This window comes from Diceros bicornis, chromosome 6 (genome assembly GCF_020826845.1).
Source record: "Diceros bicornis minor isolate mBicDic1 chromosome 6, mDicBic1.mat.cur, whole genome shotgun sequence".
Classification (NCBI taxonomy): domain Eukaryota; kingdom Metazoa; phylum Chordata; class Mammalia; order Perissodactyla; family Rhinocerotidae; genus Diceros; species Diceros bicornis.
Window position 1 is genome coordinate 19,826,736 of NC_080745.1, and position 23,547 is coordinate 19,850,282.

Consider the following 23,547-nt stretch of genomic DNA (forward strand, 5'->3'; position numbering starts at 1 on the left):
TAAGCCTTACCTCCTCAAAACAGTAAAGTCCTATTAAAAACTGTAGGATCATTTTAATACCCAAACAAGCAGGGACCTGTTTTTCCCACTTACCTTGAGAGACTCATAATGGTCCTGTCTTATATCTTCATATTCTTCCATGATCTCCTCAAAGTATTCATCCTTTAGATTCTCATCTAATAGCTGAGAACACTGAAAATGCAAGATCAGCATTCAATCATCACGGAGCAGCAAAGAAGATAAAACATGTGCAGTCCCGGTCAGTTCTGTCTGATACGAGTGTCTTTGCCTACCTGGGGCCTTGGGCCACTCTAGATAGTTTACGTTAACTATGTGATTTATGGTGGGACTTCGCTCATGCTGTATCTGTTTGACCTCTGGAGGGGTTGAAGAATGAGTATTCCACGCCTACGTGACTGACTCCCAATACAAGCCCGGGATACCAAGGCTCAGGTGAGCTTCCCTGGCTGGCAATGCTCTGTACACGTTGTCACACATCACTAGTAAAGAATCAAGCGCTGTCCATGCGACTCCACCAGGAGAGGGCACCTGGAAGCTCATGCCCGGTCTCTCCCAGATTCCACTCCACGCATCTTTCACCTTTGCTGATTTTAATCTGTATCCTTTTGTGGTAATAAACCATGATTGTAAGCATAACAAGCGTTTCTGAGCTCTGTGAGTCCTTCAAGCAAATCACTGAAACTGAGGGTAGTCTTGGGGACCCACAACACCCCTCCTCTTCAGTGTTCCAAAGATACTCTGTTCACTCTCCATCACCGCACTTACTATGCATCTACTTCTCTGACTAGAAGACACCGCCTTCACGTCCCTGGTTTCTAGCTCAGTGCCTGGCACGTACAGGCACATCCTTACTAAATGTTTGCTGAAGGAATGAGCCTGATCACAGCCAACCATGAGCTTCTGCTAAAGTAAGAAAGGAAACAGATCATCTGAGAAATGTGAGGCCACTCAGTAACTTGTAAAACTAGGATCAGCTAAATATTGTTTATGACTATGATTATCAAGTTAGTAGAAGAATAGCTACCACCAAAGCTAAAATTACAAAGAAATATGAAATGGCTGTACTGATCACATCAGTTCAAAACCCACAGCCCCATCTCTGCATCCTCCAGCAGGATTTTCTAACACACAAAAAGGCAGGGAAGTTCAGTATCATCACTGAAATTGAGGAAGTTAGACTGGATGATGGCTAAAATGCCTACCAGCTTTAAATATCTATAATTCTATCTGAATTTACTAAGTATCTCTAATTACAATCCAATCACCTATGAGTTAGGATAAAACCAAATTGCTTTGTTAAGGAACATAATCAGGAAGGGCCATTGTGGCAAGCCTAAACAGTGGCTCCCAAATGGTATTCATACCACCACAAAGTATTTCCCAGCCTTACATTAACCTTACCTCAGTGGAGCCCCCTTTAAGAAACCCAGTAGAGCTAAATGAAGACAAGAAGGGGAGGCCTGCTCCTGAGCTCCCCAAAGTACATGTAACCAATGTACTTTTTTACATTGGTTACATGTACTTTATTTTACATTTACATAAATTAAAACAGTATTTTAATTTTAAAATACTGTTACATTCTGCTAGATTTTAAACCCTGAGAAAGCAAAACCCTGATTTCCTTAACACCCAAAGAACTTAACAATACCCTGACACAGGTACTATTGGATAGACAGAACATTCCACTACAGTTTGTTGGCACCTTTCACACCCCTATAGAGCCCCCTGGTCCCAGAGCCACAGTGATAAACCTCTCCTTGCCCAATCAGACTTGCTTGATGGAAACAAGTTCATGGCCAATTATATGGGCTAATCGATGTGACCCTTCCACAAAATCAGAGTCCATTATGTGTTTTCATGCCAACCACCCAGACATGGTACAGATTTTCTTTTCCTTCTTTTATTTTCTATTTCTCATGTGCAATCACAGCTCAATGAGAAGGAATAAGTTGAAAATACATTTTATAATTGAAAAAGAAATAATACTGGCACCTTGTCTTTTATTTAAAAAGAAAGAAAAGAAAGCAAGAGGCATCCTCAGGTCTAAATTTCCAGCTATTATTTAGTTGTCACATTTTGGAATCTTTCAAATTCACAAGCTGGTTAGCTGGAGCCCGGGCCTGTGCCACTCTCACTGCAGTTGGACCAAAAGGCTCTGAACCAACAGCCGACCTAACAAATTGTACCACCGACTCCTGAAAAGTGTCACTAGCAATTATCCAAATGATTTATCATCAGACTTAGGTTTGAGTAATTGCAAAGGGAGGTGGTTTCTTTGTGTGTGAGCAGAGCTAACCCTCGCTGGCTGCCTGGCTGGACCAGGCTGTAAAGAGCACAAATGCCCACACCTCATCCTCTGCTTTCAGCCAGGCCCAGGCTGCTGTAGCTCTTCAAGAAGGTGAAGGAGTCCGTCCTCAGAATGGGATCAAGAGGCCGACTCCTTCCCAGCTAAAGTCCTTCTCCTGCCTGTAGGGGCAACGTTACCACTGTGTCCTTACATGGGTCCAACTGCCTGGTCTCCAAACGGGCAACGTTGGGAGTCATTCATTAGCATTTGAAAACAGCAACAAGCCTTAAAAAGAAGCCCAGTGTTTACTCAACCATGGACCTGTATAAGCTCCTTATGAAGCACAATCCAAATATAAGATACAAAAGTTGTTTTAAAATTGAGTTGTAGAAATGTAGTTTATTTGCACATTAGTCTATGTCAATGGCAAATAAAAAATTGCAATTTTATGATTCCAGCCTGATTTAATTTCATCCTTTTTAATAAAGGAGAATCGTTAAATTCATGGGAGCAAGTTGAATGTAGCATTAAGACCACCTGCCTTCAAATCCCGCACCTGCCACCTGACGGATGCGTGGCCTCAGAGAGCTACTAACCTCTTCGCTCCTGCTTCCTCATCTCTACAACGAGGACAGTGCAAGTATCTACCTCATGAGGATGAAATAAAAAATCCATGTAAAGCACTTAGTACAGTGCCTGGCACACTATACATTTTTAATAATGTCAGCAATTATTGTGTAACTTTCACATAAATAAATTCACAGATCTGACAGAATTCCTTTGGAAAATGGCTGAGGAAATGTGGTGTCACCCTAGTTCAGGCTGCATGATATCACCAAGTGGTCTCACAAATCACCGGGCCCCCTCAGTAACCTTTCTCACCTGCAAACTCTGATGGCTGGACTAGATTAGTGGTTTTTAAATTGCGCTCTTTTGATGAGAACTAGGAGTTGGATGTAGGATGCAAGGGGCTGCTCTTATTTGTACCATACTGAGTTTCCAGGTAAGACGTCACTTGAAAACAAGGTTTCTATGGCTAAAACAAACCTGGAAACCACTGGACCACATAGTCACTCAGGTTCCCTCCAGCTATTATATCCTATTTTTCAAGGAAAATAATGAAACACGTAACAAGAGAGGATATGAAGCTTCACTGATGAGGAAAAAACACTTAGGTAAGTTGTTTATTACATTCACTGAGAAAAACAATCTACTGCTTTGGGTTTTTTAACATCTGGTGAAGGTTTTTCTGTCTTTGGGTAGGGTCAACCGGCCCATTCCAGGTTAAATGTTTTTCTATCTGGAAATAGGTTATTTTTTAAAATTCTACCTTCTTTTTAGCTCTGGCACGGAGCTAAGAAAGTGTACATGCATATTTGTAAATATTTGTAAATGGCTGAAATCTCTTTCTCTGGGTTGGTGTCAAGGTCAAAGGCGTCTTGGTACCATTCCTCTGTTATCAGGCCAGCATTTCCGCTGCTGGTTCAGGAAGTGGTCTGAAAACACGGGACACTGGCCCTCACCCGGCCCTCCTTCCAGCGATGCAGACAACTGCAATGACACTACCATAAGCCCTATGCTATTCTTTCACTTTTTTTTAGTAGAATGGGACAAAAATAAACAGAAGATCTTGGGCGATACCCTTAACCCTTCGTGCTGTCTTTGTTCTCTCTTTACAACATATCTGAAATAACGTTAAGGCCCACACTTACCACTACCACACTCTTGGATGCATCCAGGACATGGATTACAGGCGCACTGTATCTTGGAGCTATTTTAACTGCTGTGTGGGTTCTGAAACAAGGGGTCAGGAAGAAAAACACGTCCATCAGTGCTGACAGTTCTTACACAACTCTTGTTGGGAACCATTAGAAATAATGTGTTTCTACAGTCCTTTGCAGAGAAAGATTTCAAGGTACTTACAAATGTTGAACTTCAAATTTCTCTTGTAAAACCAGAATGACTTTCTCCCTACCCTAACATGGGGAAGCCAAGGGGAAAAGACAAGAATTTGTTGGCCCAGGCTACAAACAAGTCTGTGAGAAAATGAGACAGACTGTGTCCTTGGCTCTCTGCCAGCGGGGGACGAGCCTGTGACCTCACAGTCATTAGCAGCCTGTCTGAACTAAGGGAGCTAACCAGCCCAGGCAATTGTACTTTGCTGGCATACAGGTCAAGTTGAATTTCTTCCTCCAAATGAGCTGGGCTACCAGCCAGGGCCCCTGGGGAACAGACACTAGGCCGGGGACACAGGACACCACTCTCTAGCTGCTGCTCCATGTTCCTGGGAGACACCACCACTCCCAGCCTCAACCCCACCTTGTACTTGTAAGAAGGAACCTCAGACCCTCAATAAATTCAATACAAAATAACACAGGAAGGCGAAAGCAACAAAAATATTTTATACTAACATTGGCTCAGCCCCAAATCCTTATTGCCAAACTTGAAAATGTCAGTACTGAGGAAGAAATACCCTTTAATCCTTAAAATTACCTAATTAACTAAAGTGCAAAACAAATTACCCTCTGATTAGTGGATGTTTATAGCAACAGCATAGGCTACATATCTGCTGTTTCATTATAGAACATAACGCTAAAGTGAGAAGGGAAAATGCATATGCCCTCCCTCACAGCAGTTACACCAGGGCCCTGAGGATGGGAGAGAAGTGTGGACTTTGCCACAATTCATGTAAAAGGGTGGCAACAGCAGTTCCCACAAGGCGGGCAGTGCTTTCCAGCCTTTTCTTCTCCCCTAAAGCAGCAGCAATCTTCCCCAAGTCAGATACTTTCATATTCTTTCCCTCAACCAAAATGCACTTTTGTTTAGAAAGACATTCAGAATATGCTATTATATGAGGAAAAAACAAAGTGGAAGAACAGTATTTTTAAGACAATTCTATTTTTGTGTGTGTGTGTGAGGAAGATCAGCCCTGAGCTAACATCCAATGCCAATTCTCTTTTTGCTGAGGAAGACTGGCCCTGGGCCAACACCCATGCCCATCGTCCTCTACTTTATATGGGACGCCGCCACAGCACGGCCTGACAAGCGGTGTGTTGGTGCGCGCCGGGATCTGAACCTATGACCCCGGGCCGCCCAAAGCGGAGCACGCGCACTTACCCGTCACGGCACCAGGCCGGCCCACAATTCTATTTTTTGAAAAACACACACTACCACCCTCAATCTGCCCCAACAAACCAACCTTATATATAAGTTTCTGTATATTTAGAAAAAACACAGACCGATACACATCAAGGTGTCAGTACTGGGTATATGGAGGTTGGAGGTAGGATTGAAAGTGGGAAGGGAGAGACTAAATTTTGCTTTACATTCCTCTGAACTGGCATGTTCTAGTAAGCGTGGACTACCGAGGTAATTTTTAAAAACCAAGAGAATATTAAAGACGCAATACACGTGTCAGTGTGTTTTTAACAGGCTTCTCAGGGAAGGCTCTAAAAATTCATTCATAATGAGACAGACAAGACCACTAACATTTCACCTGTCCCCTTTCTAAGTGTACCTCTGTACATGAATAGGAAGCAAAGGACTAAAGCCATAAGCCACAAGAACTGACCTATGAGATGGAAGTTCAGGTCTCAGCTAGTTAGTGCAAGAGAGGTCTTCTGGGCTGGGAGGTTCAGGGTGCAGAGCACAGGGCGGGCCAGAACACGGCCCTGGAGCAGCCAAACACTCCACTGCTTCCTGACGACATGTTTTGTGCCCACGGTGGGCTTGGGGACCAAAGATTTGAAGATGTCTTGGGTATTCTATGAGGGGAAAGATTTTCAAACAGTAGGAAAAGTTATAGAGAAGAAGCTGTTTCTAGTTTCAAAATAGAACACAAGTCAGACTCTGCTTGCTTCCTCTTCTTCAGACGGTCAGCCTCTTGAGTACACGAATATATGCCTACTGTATATTCTGCAGGAAATTCCTCCAGGAAACATTATCTCAAGCTTGATGTGACTTAGACGACATTTCTCTTAAAGAGAACCAGTACAATTTTAAATTTTAAAATCAACACAATTAGTACTTATTAAGCATCCAAGGGTTCTTAGTGCAGTTCTGGCCACTGTCTCTTTGATGATCTTCTGGACAAGGGCACTGAGAAGGAACTGATGGATTCCACTATTTAAAATAAACAAACAAATAAATAAAAGCAAAGTGCTGCTTTCTAACATAAAAATTACAAAGCTAGATGAGCACAGCCATGAAATTTGAGCTTGCTCAGCCGCTGAGAGTGCTTTTTGTTTCCTTATAAAGTTATTATGACACTGATTCCACTTTCTTCTAAGCTTCCATTTATGCAAGGTTCTCCAGCTGGAAGAAGACTTCTTTCTGAAGTCTGAAAAGATGGAAAACATTGGAATCTCTCCTCCCTGTCTTCCATACCAAGAGCAAAGGGCTAGACACTGAGGCTGAATCTCAAATCCATCTCTGTTAAGCCACTCATCAAATAGGATTTAATTAGTCACCTCCCCTAATTGCCAGATGGGCAAGATAGCATTAACCTTGGAGGATCTTTTTACAAACTATGAAAAAGAACAAGTACTCAAAGCATTTATTTCATATCCTATCCTATCCCAGAATTAATTTAAAGTGTTTTACATAAATGCAGCATGACCAAAACTTAAATTTGATGAGAAAAATGAGAGAAAGAGAAGATAAAGATGGGAAAATTAAGACGCAATCAGGAGTGAGATCAGCATATAAAATTTACTCCATGAAATCCTGTAAACAGACCTGAGCTCTAAGCTTCCCTGAAGTCAATTCAAAGAGGAAAATAATATCAGTTATGTGATTCAGCACTGTACTTCCTAAGGACTTTTTTAAAAACTCAGAAAATTACCTCTAGCTTTGAGCAATGTGATTTCCTATTGAATTCTCCATTATTCACAAAAAATAACAGAAAAAGACATTTTGCAGTTATTGGCTTTAAACCAGTGAAAAATTGAGAGTTAACTGCCAGACTTGTGCCCTTGAGAAGTTCTATAGCTAACAGGACCAGAGTTCCATTAAAGGCATTTCTAGTTTGTGATATCAAAACCATCTGTATTACAGACAGGAGAATATTCAGTGTTCTATTGGCTTATAGCCACGGGTTAAAAAGGGACATTCCAAGCATATTTCCACCCAGAAATGACTCCAAAATCTGTATAACCCTTTCAACCTCTCCAAGGATCCATCTACTAGATAGCCTTAAGCTTCATTTCAAGCGTCTGGGGGTACAGTTCTAATTCTATCACGCTACTGCAGGCCACTGAAGTCTGGAAAAGCCATGTCGTTATGTTATATCCCCTCAGAGACCTGCTTTCATGACAACCTGAGCTGCCATCTGCTCAAACACAGTTAGCAAAGGAAAGAACTGGAACACTGCTGAGCCCTCAATAGGTCAGAGGAGGTAATAACAAGGGCTCTCAGAGGGCTTCTGAGACATTCAAACCCCTGAATGCTTTCTAGCAAAGCTGACTCTCCCAGGAGTAGATGGCTTTCCCATTCAGATGCAAAGAGCACCAACCATAGAGGAACAGACTGATAAATCAGACTTCATAAAAGTTAAGAACTTTTGTTACCCAAAAATACCACTAAGACAGCAAAAAGCAAACCATATTGGAAGAATCTACTTAAAATATATATTTCTCATAAAGGCCTCATATCCAATATAGAGAATGCATACAAATCAATAAGAAAAAAGGCAGAATATTCAATTTAAAAAAAAGACTTAGAAAAGCAAAAAAAGAGTTAAAAAGCATATCCAAATGGTCAATATACATACGAAAAGGTACTCAACACTATTAGTGAGCTGAGAAATAGAAATGAAAACCACGTCAGTTATTATTACATACACACTAAAATGGTAAAATCGAAAAGGATATAGCATAACTGGAACTCTTGTAATTGCCGGTGGGAGTGTAAATTAACACAACCACTTTGGAAAACTACTCAGCAATATCGGATGCAGATGATCATATGCATATCTTATGATCCAGCCAGTTTGCTTCAGGGCAGAGATACATACACAGCAGCATTCTGTGTAATAGCCCCAAACTGGAAAAACCCAAATGTCCACCAACAGTAGCATGGATAAATAAGCCATAGTATATTATACAATGGAATATTATACCACAATGGAAAAAAACCCCAACTACTGTCACAATAAGTTTAGGCCTCACAGACACAATGTTGAGCAAAAGAAACTGGACACAGAAGAATACATACAATAGGATTCCATTTATACAAAGTTGAAATGCAGGCAAAACCAACCTATGGTGACGGACGCGAGAACACAGATTCCTTCTGTTGGAAAGGATGACTAGGTAGGGGAGCCCATGAAGTTCCCAGAGTGCTGTTACTGTTCTATTTCTTGATCTGGGGGTGGTTACACGGGTGGGTTCATTTTTGTAAAAATTCATCAAGTTGTATATCTATGATTTGTGTCCTTTTCTGTATGGCTGTTATACTTCGGTAAAAGCGCTTACTTAAATAAGAGGGCTTGATGAAGCAAGACTCCAGGTCTGAGTCCTCACTCACTGTCACTGCTTTAGAATGGAGTCAGAACAGGGGAATTTTACACTGAAGTTCTTGAAGGTTGTATGAGAACCTGTTTTGCGAGCGCTGCTCTAGCACCACAATGGAGAAGGGGATGGTTACCGGGAAGCACTGCTACTGGCTTTTATTTTCCAAATAATTTCCCAGAGACTCTAACAGGCATGAAAGAGAATAGAACCAGAAAAGGCAGGGATCACCGAGAAACAAAGCACTGGAGAGTTGGAAGAAACCGTGGGAGGTCAGGGGACCCAGCTTTCTGCCTTTGGGTAGGCACACATTCACAGCGTCCCAGATGATGAGAATAGATATTTTGCAATAGCATGAAAAGACGGTGGCTGATTTCTGATCTGATTACTTCTAACTTGATATACCAGGTTATAGAGTCATTTATGGCTAATTTTGCCAATGATGTTTCTTGGGACGCTAGTCATGTTGCTTCTGAATGTTTTTTTAAAAACCTCTTTAGGGGCTCGCCCAGTGGCGCAAGTGGTTAAGTGCACGCGCTCTGCTGCGGTGGCCTGGGGTTCGCCAGCTCGGATCCTGGGCACACACCGACGCACTGTTTGTAGAGCTATGCTGTTGTGGCATCCCATAGAGAGTAGAGGAAGATGGGCACGGATGTTAGCTCAGGGCCAATCTTCCTCAGCAAAAAGAGGAGGATTAGCATCAGATGTTAGCTCAGTGCTGATCTTCCTCACACACACACAAAAAAAACCCCTCTTTAATCTGGTGGCTCTTACACAGTAAGAGGTATAACAGAATGGACTATTTGGTAATGTTCCAATTTGCACAAGTAGCAATATGTGGTTTCCTGATTTTGAATTTCTGAGTGTAGTGTCCTACCATATAAAATGGTTCTTATTTTGAAACTAGAATCACATTTACATAACTCATAATGCATTTCATTATGTCTGATCATTTAAATATTTATTTATTCTATTTTATAACTGTGATGTTAAAAGGTATTTCATTCTGACAATAGTCTATAGATTCTCTTACCATTCTCTTTACTAAGCTAACAAATATTCACACTACAACCATCAATTACCCAAGACCATGCTCATTGACACCCCAGTTATCAATGGTTGGTCATATCCCTGGAGAACAATCTGCCACATATCATAGTGGATAGTCTTTTGTGGAAAAATAAACCCAGTTTTCTAAAGTGAGCAACAACAGCCACACTATTAAGTCCTTCAAGTACGAAAAGCAGTTAGTGGATAAATGACATATGATACTGTGACTACTCATGAAAATGATCCATTCAGATTATAAATGATAAACGGGATGATGGTTAATTTTATGTGTCAACTTGGCTAGGCCATGAGACCCAATTTTTGGTCAAATACCAATCTAGATGTTTCTGTGAAGGTATGTTTTAGATGTGATTAACACTTAAGTCAGTAGATTTTGAGTGAAGCCAATTACCCTCCATAATGTGTATGGGCCTCATCCAATCAGTTAAAGACCTTAAGAGAAAAGACTGAAGTCTCCCAAGGAAGAAGGATTTCTGCCTCCAGACTGCCTTTGGACTGAAGACTGCAACATCAACTCTTGACTGGTCTCCAGCTGCCGACCTTCCCTGCAGATTTCAGACTTACCAGCCTCCATAATTGCATGAGTCAATTCCTTAAAATAAACCCCCCCCCATGTATATATACAGACACACATTCCATTGATTCCATTTCTCTGGATAAATTTGACTAATACAAATGGCTTAACATACAGTTATTTCCAGTATGAAGGAACTTTGGAATATACCTGACCAGACCCTTATTGTATTTTTATATCAGAAAAATAAACTGTATGCTTGTGGGATCAAGTTCAATGCTCCACCTGGGTATTATTTCCTGCCGAAGTGAACTATATGGGGCACAAGGAATGCGTCATAAAAAGTCTAATACCATAATTAACATATTTCTCACCAAATATCATTATGACCATGACCCCAGGAAAAATCTGACAAACTAATGATTATGTGACCAAATTTGAACTTTCTCCTTTTTAAATTGTTTAACCCAAAGTTTTCAAAAACAACTTTCCAAAGCAATCCTTTGCTTCATTCTTGCTAGGTTGGCTTTCTGTCTCAACTGTTACAAGGTCAGAGTCTCTTCAAGGGAACCTATAATTATTCAGTCAGACACCTGCTTCAAGATAGAGAGTGAGCTGAAGTTCAAGCAATGTCTTTGTGCCAAAATACACAGCTTCTCCACTCAGTTTGATTTCAAGAGGAGTAAGTGTTCATTAGAAATCTCAAGAACTGAATGGGAGGTTAGAGGATTAAGGAACAGACAACTGCAAGTCAAAGGAATCCAAAAAAAGGCAAATGGTAGGGAGATCACCAAGGAGTTTCCTACAGCATGCTCCCAAAATATTCTGGCTGTTCTCCAAGTGAAGACCGAAAGTTCATGTGTTTATATAATATGGAGCCAATGTACTAAGCATAAGAGAAAAGAACCCAGGTTTCATCACTGATTGTAAACACAGGCATTTAAGAGAATTTAAAGGGAAGCATAAAGCTCATTAGCTTGACTTACCTCGAAGTGGTTGCTCCTCCGATCAACAATGGAATCTTTATCGCTAATCTCTCCATTTCCTTGGCAACGAAAATCATTTCATCCAGGGAAGGAGTGATGAGTCCTGACAGGCCAATTATATCTATTATTTAAAAAAAGAAAAAAAGGACAATGAGAAGGAGGATGGGAGAAAAAGAGGAAAAGTATAAAGACTCATTTTAGAAACTTTGTAAATCAAGTCCACAAGACCTAAGATGAATTCCCAATTTCTAATTCTAAGACATCTTCTCTGACTGAGGGGTTTCAATGTATTGTTTACTTTTGGTAGTAAATATGATTTGTAACTTAAAGATGCAATAATGTACTTGCCATAGTTTTGGGAAGCCATGAAATAGAATATATTGTTATATAATTTCCCAGACTCGAATGTGTCACAGTGTCTGAAGAAACATAAAAACATCTACACCCAGAGAAAAACTCTAACACAACACTGTTCTCTTATAAAAAGCCTGCCCCATTCCCCATCTCCAGAGCTTCACGGTTACCTAGTCCCCTCTTCAACTCCCATTATAAATGGCAATGAAAGTAGCCCCCACGCAGGAGTTGGCACTTGACTGTCTGACTGTCCCACCGATCCCACAGGGGCTGGGGCATCACTATTCACTGACAGACAGACACCTGGGGGGAACGGCATGTAGCGAAACGTCAAGAAGCACAGTTTCACAGTACCTGCTTTGTGGTCAAGAGCAGCTTTCAGTATCTTATCACAGGGAGTCATGACTCCTAAATCAATAACTCTGAGGTACAGAAATGAGATGTGAGAAAATTAATGAGAACCCATTAGAGACAAAGCTGAAATGAACATTTTTTTTGGGGGGAGGGTGGTGAGGAAGACTGGCCCTGAGCCAGTCTTCCTCCATTTTGCATGTGGGATGCTGCCACAGCATGGCTTGATGGGCAGTGTGTAGGTCCACGCCCGGGATCTGAACCTGCAAACCCTGGGCTGCCGAAGCAGAGCATGCAAACTTAACCACTACACCACCGGGCCGGCCCCAGAAATTAACATTTTTATTTAGCCATCAAGTACTGCTCTAATGTAAACTGGAATTGAAATGCTCACTAAATTTTGACAACCACCCCAACTACAACTGCCATTTATTAAGTACTTACCACATGCCAAGGACTATGCTAAGCTTTTTTAAACAGCTTCATTGATACATAATTCACATAGCAGTCACTTCACCCATTTCAAGTACACAATTCAACAGCTTTTGGTATATTATATTATTATTTTTTAAGCTCTGGTAAAATATATATAATTTTCCATTTTAACTATTTTTAAGTGTACAATTCAGTGGCGTTAATTACAATGGGTAACAATATTGGGCAACTATCACCACTATTTATTTTCAAACTCTTTCATCACCCCAAACAGAAACCCTGTAACCATTCAGCAACAATTCCCCATCCCCCCCAGCCCCTGGCAACTTCTATTCTACTTTCTGTCTCTATAAATTTGTCTATTCTAGACATTTAGATAAGTGAAATCATACATAATTTGTCCTTTTGCGACTGTCTTGTTTCACTTAGCATAATGTCTTCAAGGTTCACCCATGTTGTAGCATGTGTCAGAACTTCATTCCTTTTTTAGGCTGAATACTCCATTGTATGGATGTGCCACATTCTGTTTATTCACTCATCTGTCGATGGACACTTGGGTTGCTTCCACTATGCTAAGCTTTTTTTCTTTTTTTTCTGTGAGGAAGATTGGCCCTGAGCTAACATCTGCCAATCCTCCTCTTTTTTGCTGAGGAAGACTGGCCGTGGGCTAACATCCATGCCCATCTTCCTCCACTTTATATGGGACGCCACCACAGCATGGCTTCCTAAGCGGTGCGTCGGTGCGCGCCCGGGATCCTAACCGCTTGAGCCACTGGGCCGGCCCCTATGCTAAGCTTTTTTATAAGCAATCTCATTTAACCCTCACCACAACTCGATGATAAAGTACTACTATAGGCCCCGTTTTTGTTTTGTTTTCATATATTTACTTTATTCCTTTCTCCAAATATATAATTTGGATGAATAATTATAAATGGGATTATTGCATTAAATATATTTTTATGATGTTTGATTCATATTTTAAACTTGATTTTGAGGTAGGCTGTACCAATTAATACTCTTTTTTTATTATTATTATTATTCCTTTTTTTTTTTTGTGAGGAAGATCAGCCCTGAGCTAACATCCATGCTAATCCTCCTCTTTTTGCTGAGGAAGACCAGCTCTGAGCTAATATCTATTGCCAATCCTCCTCCTTTTTTTTTCCCCCAAAGCCCCAGTAGATAGTTGTATGTAATAGTTGCACATCCTTCTAGTTGCTGTACGTGGGACGTGGCCTCAGCATGGCTGGAGAAGCGGTGCATCAGTGCGTGCCCAGGATCCGAACCCGGGCCGCCAGTAGCGGAGCATGTGCACTTAACTGCTAAGCCACGGGGCCGGCCATATTATTATTATTCTTGAAAACATGACTTTTATGTTTTAATGAGAAAGGGCCCAGAGGAGCTTGGGCCCAGAGAAGTTAAGCAACTTGCCCAGTCACACAATTAATTAGTAGCAGAGTTGGGATTTGCACCAGGATCTGACACCAAAAAACCCATCCTCTTAGCCATTTAGGCCAATAAAAATGCCGGGGAAGTTCACTCAATAAATATCTATTGAACAGTGTACTACACGGAAGCCAATGAGAAGGATAATCAAGAAGAGGTCAGTTCCTGCACACCAAAAGCTGATGATCAAGAAATCTGGTTATGTAAGTCAAGGGAGAGGGAGCCTGAATCAGGGAGCAGTTCACCCGGAGAGATGGTGTGAGACTCAAAGGAAAAGCTGGCTCTGGGTGGGCCCACATGAGAAAGAGGGTGGGCATGGGCAGAGAAAGCCTGGTGGATGCTCTGATGGAAGAGAATACCACCAGAGAAATTCCAATTCACAGAGGAGACAGTTTTCTGGAACTCAGAGAAAACAGTAATTTCTGCCCTGCAAAATATTCTATGTGCTACTCCTCTATTCTAGATCTAGAGAGGATCTATAATGTCAGTCATTATTACAATTTAATTTTATCATGAGTATTTGTTTAAAAGACGTTTAAAAAATTACAGCATGCATTTTCACTTATTTCATAATGTCAACAATTCTTAAAATTAGACAGGCAAAATAATTTTAAATAAAAAAATCAATGCTTAAGAACTATGTTTTATGTGCCATCAAGTCGGCTCTGACTCCTGACCCTATGAATGAGTGATGTCCACAATGTCCTGGATGTCAGAGGCAGAAAGGAGCCTTGTTTCTCACTATATACCCTTTTATACTGTTGGATTTTTTAGCTTGTTCCCATATTACTTAAAAAAAATTTTTTTAAATAAACCAGCACATATGGAATCCTCAGTAAGAAGCCAGACAATTTCAAATCAATGATAACTATATTCAGCTGTTAGCACTAACCCAGTAGAAAGAAAAGCTACAGGTTTTAATGATATGACACCGCAGGTTATAACAGGAGTGAGATGATACCACCTTTTTTTTTAGCATATTGAAAAAAGTCTGGTAACTGGATCTTTTGTTGAACTATGACTAAGTATAGACTGTTGCATATAAAACTAAACAAAATAGCATATTGCTTTTAAAATAGAGACAAAAAGGCATACATTTCAAAGCTGTTTTCAACATTATATATATTTTTAAAACTCAATTAAAAATCGTCAGTATGATGGCAAGCATCATCTTGTTCTCATTCCTTTTCCTTGTTTTAAGCAGTGGATCTTTCAGGAACATCTTCTGCATGCTGGCTTTGTTTGAGAAAGAGTAGGGAGACTTTGTGGCTGGATAGAAATTGAGGAAGGAGAAAGTGGTAGCCAGTGAGGTCAGAGAGGGAGGAGAGGGCATCTTAATGGTGGCAATTAGTTCAATTTTCAAAATACTAAGTTTGAGACTTCTTTAGATATCCAAATGGAACTCTCAGGTAGTTAATTGGATACATATGTCTGGAGTTCAGGTGAGAGATCCATGCTGGAGATAAAACTTGGAACTTGTCAGCATATTAGATGGTGTTAAAATGTCATGAGACCATGTGTAAAAGAATTAGAGAAATAAATTGCCAAAAGCAGAGAGAGAAAGAGAGGAAGACAGAGGAGGAGCAGGAGGAGGGGGAAGAAGAGAGAAGAGATGGGGAGGGGCAGGGGGGAAGAGAGGAGCAAGAAAAAAAGCAGTCATGAGACTGGATGAGACGATACAAGCCTGTCCCACAGTCACCCTAGGTGGGTGAGCTCCCTGCATCAGCAGCACCAACACTACCTGGGAGCTCGTTACAAATGCAGAACCTCAGGTCCAGCCCTACTTCAATCAGATCTGACTCTTAACAAGATTCCCAGGCAATCAGAAGGCACATTACAGTCTGAGAAGCACTAACCTAGGCAGTGAGGACAGACAGAGGTCCAAGAGGTCCAGAGCCCTGGAGCACTCCCCTGTTTATAGATTGCACAAAGCAGAAATCAGCAAAAGAGAGAGACAACTAGTGGTCAGCGAGGTAAGAAGGGATCTGAGAACAGTGAGCCAGGGGACTGGGAGACAAGTTCAATTTCCAATTAGCCTGCCTTAAGAAGTCTTGTTGGGAAACAGTCAAATATATCATGGATTAGAAGAGCACTCCCTAACTTTTTCCATGCATAGAAAATAATATTTATGGCCCTGGGATACATGAGGTGGTTGCTCACTGTCAGGGACAACCAGTCTGGGACTGAGGCTACCCCCAGCCCCACCCTCGAGGAAGGGGATGAGTTTCTCAGCACATCTGAGTTGAGAAACTGTTGGCAAGTTCTGAATCAGAATATAGTGTAGTGAGTGCTGCGATGGAGGTGTTTCCAGCGTGTTATGGGAGGCCTTCTAAACCGGATGACAATCAGAAGAGTCCCAGGAGGGTGACACCTGAGCTGAATTTTGAAAGAATAAGTAGGTATTAGCCAGATGCAGGGAAAAAGAGGGCAGTCCAGGCAGAGACTAGCACTATGAAGGTCCAGAATCATGAACGAGCTGGCCCTGGGGAACTCTGGCTGAAGAAAGGGATCTGAAGCCTGGAGACGAGGGCATGGGTCAAACACACCCCTGCCTTTTGTGGCTGCCGCCACTCTTCCCACCACCCCTGTCCATGTTCTCTCACCTTTACTACAACTTCCTCCTTCCCCCACATACATCACCATCTCCCCTGACTTTCCCTTGGCTTCCCTTCTTCACTTTGAGCTACACCCCATGTTTGTAGGGCTCTTCTCATACTCATTCTTGTATTTTGCCACATGAGAGATTAAAGAGAATAAAAATGAATGTTATGGAAAAATATTGGTTTTATAACCATCTTTCTAAAGTGCTTATAACACAGTTGTAAAAACAAGCATTTAATTTGGGCTTCTAATTCAGAAAAAAATGTAAGCTGCACTAAATGCTTTAGCAAAGGCATCAAATACTATTTAAGAATACATACAATTTAGAAAATAAATATTGTAATAGATAAAGTCTCTTTTACTCTCCAGAAGGAACTTAAAAAGGAGAATAAAACTAGCTATGCATCTGCATCCACTTAAGACGCCTCATATTTGCTGTCACATGAACTGAACTAAGGTGGCAGCTTGTTTCTGATCCTGCAATTCATAGGTGCTACCACCAGATGGAGGTACCCTGCCAGTCTGCAGTCCCCAACACAGGTTTCCCATCAGGGGTTAAGTGGAGGTAATAGGGTCTCTTTCCATTTCTCCTTTTTAAAAATATATAAATAAATAAAATTCTTGAAAGTCTCCTCTTCAAAATAATACAAGTTGGGCAGAGGAATTGAATAGACATTTTTCCAAAGAAGACATATAAGGGGACAGCAGATACATGAAAAGACGCTTAATATCACTAATCATCAGGGAAATGCAAATCAAACTCACAATGAGCTATCACCTCACACCTGTTAGAATGGCTATTACCAAAAAGACAAGAAATAACAAGCGTTGGTGAGGATGTGGAAAAAAGGGAACCCTTGTGCACTGATGGTGGGAATGTAAACCGGTACAGCCACTATGGAAAACAATATGGAGGTTTCTCAAAAAATTAAAAATAGAACTACCATATGATCCAGCAATCCCACTTCTAGGTATATATCGAAAGGAAATGAAAACAGGATATAGAAGAGATATCTGTACTCCCATGTTTATTGCAGTATTATTCACAACAGCCAAGATATGGAAACAACCTAAGTGCCTGTCAACAGATAAATGGATAAAGATGTGGTGTATATACATATACAATGGAGGATTACTCAGCCACAAGGAAGACGGAAATCCTGCCTTTTGCGACAACATGGATGGACCTTGAGGGCATTATGCTAAGTGAGATAAGTCAGACAGAGAAAGACAAATACCTCAAGATCTCACTTATATGTGGAATCTAAAGAAGCCAAACTCATAGAAAGAGAGAGTAGAATGGTGGTTATCAGAGACTGGGGGGTGGGGGAAATGGGGAGATGTTGGTCAAGGGATACAAACTTCTAGTTGGAAGATGAATAAGTTCTGGGGATCTAATACACAGCATTGTGAATACAGTTAATAATATCGTATTATACACTTGAAAACGTTGAGAGAGTAGATCTTAAATGTTCTCACCACAAAAAAGAAATGGTAATTATGTGAGGTGATGGAGGTGTTAGCCAACACTCCTATGTGTTGGCTATGTGTTGGCATGGCAACAATCCTATCGCAGTATATAACTGTATCAAATCAACACGTTGTACACCGTAAACTTACACAGTGTTCTATATCAATTATATCTCAATAATGCTGGAAAACAATATACCTATAATTTATTTCATATACACACACACATATACACACATATCAAGTTGAAAGCCTCTGGGCAAGTATCAAGTGAACACGTGAGGTGCTTAGGAGAGACTGGCCTAGTGTGTCCTGACCCAGACACAGCCACTTTCCCCACTCAGCCGAACACGCTAACGTACAGTTTCCAAGTATCTCATTCTTAGCCATATATTGCTCATTTTTTACCCATACAAGACAGCTATATAAAGAATCACTGGTTAAAATATAAATATGCCTCATTATCTGTTTTACCAGATCCATATTTTTTAAAGTACTAGATGTATGATATGTAATTTTAAAATTTCTGTTGATATATCCCACCTTTTCTTACAAAAATTATCTGTTACATGGGAGATATTTATATTTGTCTTTTCATATAAGTATTATTAAAGAGTATATCTAAAATCAACTTGCATGTGATCAAATATCTGATCAACAATATTTTTAAATATTCTAAATTATTTCTTAAAAGGAATTTAACTAGACTATTAATATCAGACATTACAGTTAAAGTTAACTTTATAACTGGAATAAACATCGGAAGGTAAACTGACACAGCACAGAATCCCCACTTTTGGAATCAGAAGCCCTGAGGTTGGCCTGCCACTTGCTAGCTGTGTGACCATGAAGAAATCACTTGACTTCTCTAAGTCTCAGTTTTCCCATCTGTAAAATGAGATATACAATAATTGAGGCAGGAAGAGCAGGATCAAAACTGTTAAAAGAAAGGAAAGATGAAAGAAAGTAAAAGAAAAAAAGTCAGTAAAAGAAGACAAAAAAAGAAAAATTAGTTATATAAAAGCACTATATAAATTGCGAAGTGGTAAACAAATGTTAGGTATTAGTAACCTCTTGGTGGATATATCTCAAGATCTATTCAAATTCTCAGATTTGCAAATTCTATTGTAACATAGACTCTGATGCATCATCTCCATAAAAACATGTATTTTTTGTCTAGAAACAACTATCACTTTTAGTCTTCTTTACATCTTCTTTCCCCACAAAGAAAAAAATCCTTATCATTTCATGAGATACATCAATGACATCAATGACAAAGAGCTGAGATCAAGAAAGTTGCATTAGGATTTGGTCCTGGATGGTCTGCTAGACTCACTCACTAGCTGGATGACTCACCCAGGCATCCAGCCTAGAACACTAATGCTTAGCCAAGTATACATCTAACTACAGAAGGCAGATCTCCGGGGTACTTGTCTACTAGTTGACACCATAAAATTATAAACTCACCAATGTTATGAGACACGGGACCCAAAGGGGTGTTTGACTTGATAGAAAAAGTTTGCACATTCACTTGTGTTTTTGTAACAAGAATAAAGTTTCATCGGAAGATGCTTCTCCAGTTAGACTTACTAGCAAAGATAAGCAGACCTGCAATGCACAAGAGAGAGGAACTGGATGTGCTGGAGGAAAGCCTCCGGTTTAATAAGGAGCCTTTCATAACCGCTGACATTCAGCTCTAGCAGCACCCTGGAGAAGAGCCACAGTTCCCTCTGGCCTCTTCAGATGTCTTTACCGGAGGAAAAAACATTCCTACTATGATTCTCTCACCTATTTATCCATTTCTCAAAATAAAAAATGCTAAACACATGACAACGATATCTCAAGAATTGCTTCAGGAAGTCTGCCTACAAGTCGCCTTTTCAACAGCTCTTGTCCCACTATCACAGGTGAAAATGCACCTGGGTGTTTAGCCTGATAAACAGTAAACTTCTTGAACAGAGAAAAGTCAGCTAAATCATTTTGGTGCCTCTAGTACAATACATGGTATGTAGCAGATGATCTATAAACATTTATTAGCTGAACTGAACTTTAACTGTGATGAATGCAAATCGAAACTGTCGACATCGAGTTTGAAAAGGTGAGACAAGAGCAGAAATGTTTAGGAAGCAAACACTTTATCCAAATACTTAGTTTACAGGTGAAATCTCATTATAACAACCTCCACGGTGTCTCCAATACACTTATCTTTAAAGAAATAATAAAGACATTCCAAGAACAATATTCATCATTTCCAGGACTAGAAGAGAATGCTAGGTCATTTGACACTGAGGCAGGCACACAGAAGTGCTTGTGAAGACAGTCAGAGGGAAAAAGGTGCCATCCTGACACCGCTCCTCCATCTCCAGCCTTCCTGAGTGGTTCTTAGTTGCATTTAATTAGCCTTTAAGGCAGAGATGGAGAAACACGTTGAGAGGAGGGAGGGGGCTTGAAGGGTAATTGTTATCTGACAGCAGGGGAAGGGAACTCTAAGGGGGCACAGAGGTAGCTGCCGTCAAGTCTCTCTTCTCTACAGAGAAAATAGTGCACTGGAAAGAAGTCTATGACTCAAGAGGACTGTTGCTTGGATATGGACCAGAGAAGGCCTTAGTTATATTAGGCTTTTGATTATGAAGAATATTGAAATCTGAGCAAAATACATACTTACTATAGGTCATCAGCTCTCACATGGAAATAACTTTGTACTGAATATTTATTCACTATAATGAGATATATCAAAAAGGGATTTTACTTGTCTACAACGTTCCAAAATCTAGCTACATCATTACCAAGAGGCATGCGTGGTCCTGTTCTAAGCAAAGGAAAGAGAGAATTGTACAGTCAAAACCCTCTTATGAAACTTCATTTAGCCGAAGTCTAATAACATCTTGGCTCTAAAATACGGCAGTTTATTGAGAGGAAAAGGGAACATGCTTCATGCCACCAGCCACGGGTAGGAGCCCAGTGTTCTAGTCACTGGAGCCTCTGGCCCAAGGTCAATTCTCAAGAAGCCTCTTGGTTGTTCTGACTCTACTTGAATAGTTTTCAATATTCTTTTTGTCCTTATTGAACATATAACAGATAAAACAATTACTAACTTATTTCATTTAAAAAGGTACGTTCAAAACAGAAAACTCGAAAACACAGTAAGGAAAAAGTAATTAAAAATAACCTCTAACATCCACTGCCATATTCTACCCCTCCAACCCAATAAGGAATTATCCTGTTAATCTTTTATTTTTAAATAAGAAAGGAGTTGAAAGAAGTGGTCTCAACTTACCTAAAATTATTGCAGCCCAGGACGACTCCAACTATGTTCTTGCCTATGTCATGCACGTCGCCTTTAACTGTGGCCAACACAATGGTGCCTTGGTAAGGGTCCTGGAGAGTAAGCCAAACAGCTAAGCATTTCTGTGGTCATTTTAGAGCAGATCACCTGGTTCTCTAGAGCCAGACAGGTGCTGGCACAGAAAGCAACTTAATACAACCAGGACAACCTCAAAGATAGCCCTGGAGCCTAAATCATGTGCTCTGCAAGTAGACAGCTATAAGCCCGAGCAGTTCAAAGGAGGCCTACCTAGGTGGTTAGCTCAGGGAGCTTCAACTAAGATCATGGGTTCTAGCGCCTCAAAGAACAGTTTATGTTCAAATACAAAACAGTCCCATAGCTGAAGACCATATCCATAACCCCCAAAACTGTCTGACAAATGTTTACTGTCAGCAGTAAAGGGAGAGGGAGGGAGGAGAGGGGGAGCCGATGAACTGCATATGTCCCCTCAGAAACTGGACCACCACCACAACAGCCGGGTACAGAGGGGCATTTGATAATCTTGTTTCTTCAGCACTGGTGTTGTGTGCACTGTCAGTATCCCCTCCCTCCAAAAAAGAAAAAGAAAAAAGAAAAAAGAAAAGGAAAAGGCATGCAAGGCAAGTGGGATTTTTATAAACACTATGTCTGTCTGAACCACTCACAAACTCAGATCAATTTAAGAATTCAGAATCCTAGGGGCCCAAATAGACGGATTTTCACAGGGCGCTAAACAAGGTCAAAGCTCAATAATTTACTATGTTGGTGCAGCCAACAAGAATTAAATTGAATCCAGAAGCAGTGCCAAGGACATTACCAGGATACAGAGAGAAGATTCAGTTAAGAGGCTTTCCAACACCAAACATTCATTATCCAGATACCTCAAGGGCAGGGACTGATATTTGTAGCTTCAGTGGCTAGCACTGTACCTGGCACATAGTAGGAGCTTTGTAAATGGTCAATAGATGAATGAATGAACTATTTTTTTATTGAAATCATGAGCTTTGTTTGAAAAATTATGTTCATGTTAAAAATTTCAGAAAGCCACATTCAAAGGAAAATCCTGGGATATTCTGATACTTGATAAAAGAGGTAGATCACTTCTCTATTTTATCCTCAATGACAAACACAGCCAAGCCCTATGGTCCCTACCCCCACCCCAGTAAGAGTCTCCCACGGCCCACAGGCCTGGACAAAATGACTTGCCTCTTCTTCTACTGCACCAGTAAGCACTTTAGCTTCTTCTCTTTCTTTTTCCATGAAGGGAATAAGGTGCCCAACGGCCTTCTTCATAACCCGAGCTGACTTTATAACCTGGGAAAAATACACAGAGGAAGGCATCTTTACAAAACCACCTGAATGGTTGCTAATGGCCACTTGTGAAATTTTAGCATAAATTAAGAAGGAATGCTTTGACCTTAGGTCAGCCACACTGGAGTCCACTTTTGACAGTGGGCAGGATAACAAACGAGATTCCTGTGGCGAGGGCCAATGAACGAGGTAAAGCAGAAGGAAAACAAGGCTGGAAATCAAACGTTGCAATTTCTGGCCTCTGAACTTCTACATGTTATTCTTTCTCTGCCTAGAAGGCCTTCCATCACTTTTCCAAGTTCTCTATGCATCCTTCAAGTTTCAAGCTTCTCTACCATGAGCCCCTTCTCAGCCTTCTCCTCTCAATCCCCAGCATTACAATTCACTTATAATGAAGGCTTATGCTTAAGCAAGAACAGAGCCTTTTACAAAATTCATCAATGTATGCTAAAATTCATTGGCGGAAGTATGATGGGAAACAGGATATTTGCACAGTCTTAAAGTTTCTCCCCACAAGCAAATTTATAGTCGAGAAACCTACCAGACACCATTAACCAAATGATCAAAGTTAACATCACCAGTAATGAGTCATAACAAGACGGGCCTCTTGATATGATCCATGGAGAAAGGCACAGCATTACTCAATGCTATTCTTGCCAAAAATGAGAAAAAATCAGACAAATTCAAATTGAGGGACAGTCTACATAATAACTGTGCTGTATTCTTCAAAAGTCAAGGTCACAAGGAAAGCCTGAGGAACTGTTATAGGGGGCAGGATAAAAGCAATGTGGCATCCTGCAACAAAGAAAACAGTAGTGGAAAAACTGGTGAAATGTGAATAAGGTCTTTGGTCAACAGCATATCAATGTTAATTTCCCAGTTCTGATAAT

General features: G+C 40.6%; 1 protein-coding gene across 4 annotated transcripts in view; it reads right to left on the reverse strand.

Annotated features, from left to right (window-relative positions):
• MTR (5-methyltetrahydrofolate-homocysteine methyltransferase) overlaps nucleotides 1-23,547 on the reverse strand; it is a 101,505-nt gene that overhangs the window by 16,314 nt on the left and 61,644 nt on the right. For all 4 annotated transcript variants that reach the window (XM_058542956.1, XM_058542957.1, XM_058542955.1 and 1 more), the window contains 6 exons: nucleotides 22,553-22,660; nucleotides 21,320-21,420; nucleotides 12,097-12,164; nucleotides 11,389-11,509; nucleotides 4,021-4,102; nucleotides 94-192 (listed from right to left, as the gene is read on the reverse strand). In XM_058542956.1, the coding sequence (XP_058398939.1) occupies nucleotides 94-192; nucleotides 4,021-4,102; nucleotides 11,389-11,509; nucleotides 12,097-12,164; nucleotides 21,320-21,420; nucleotides 22,553-22,660 (579 nt within the window). The remainder of the gene's footprint in view (nucleotides 1-93; nucleotides 193-4,020; nucleotides 4,103-11,388; nucleotides 11,510-12,096; nucleotides 12,165-21,319; nucleotides 21,421-22,552; nucleotides 22,661-23,547) is intronic.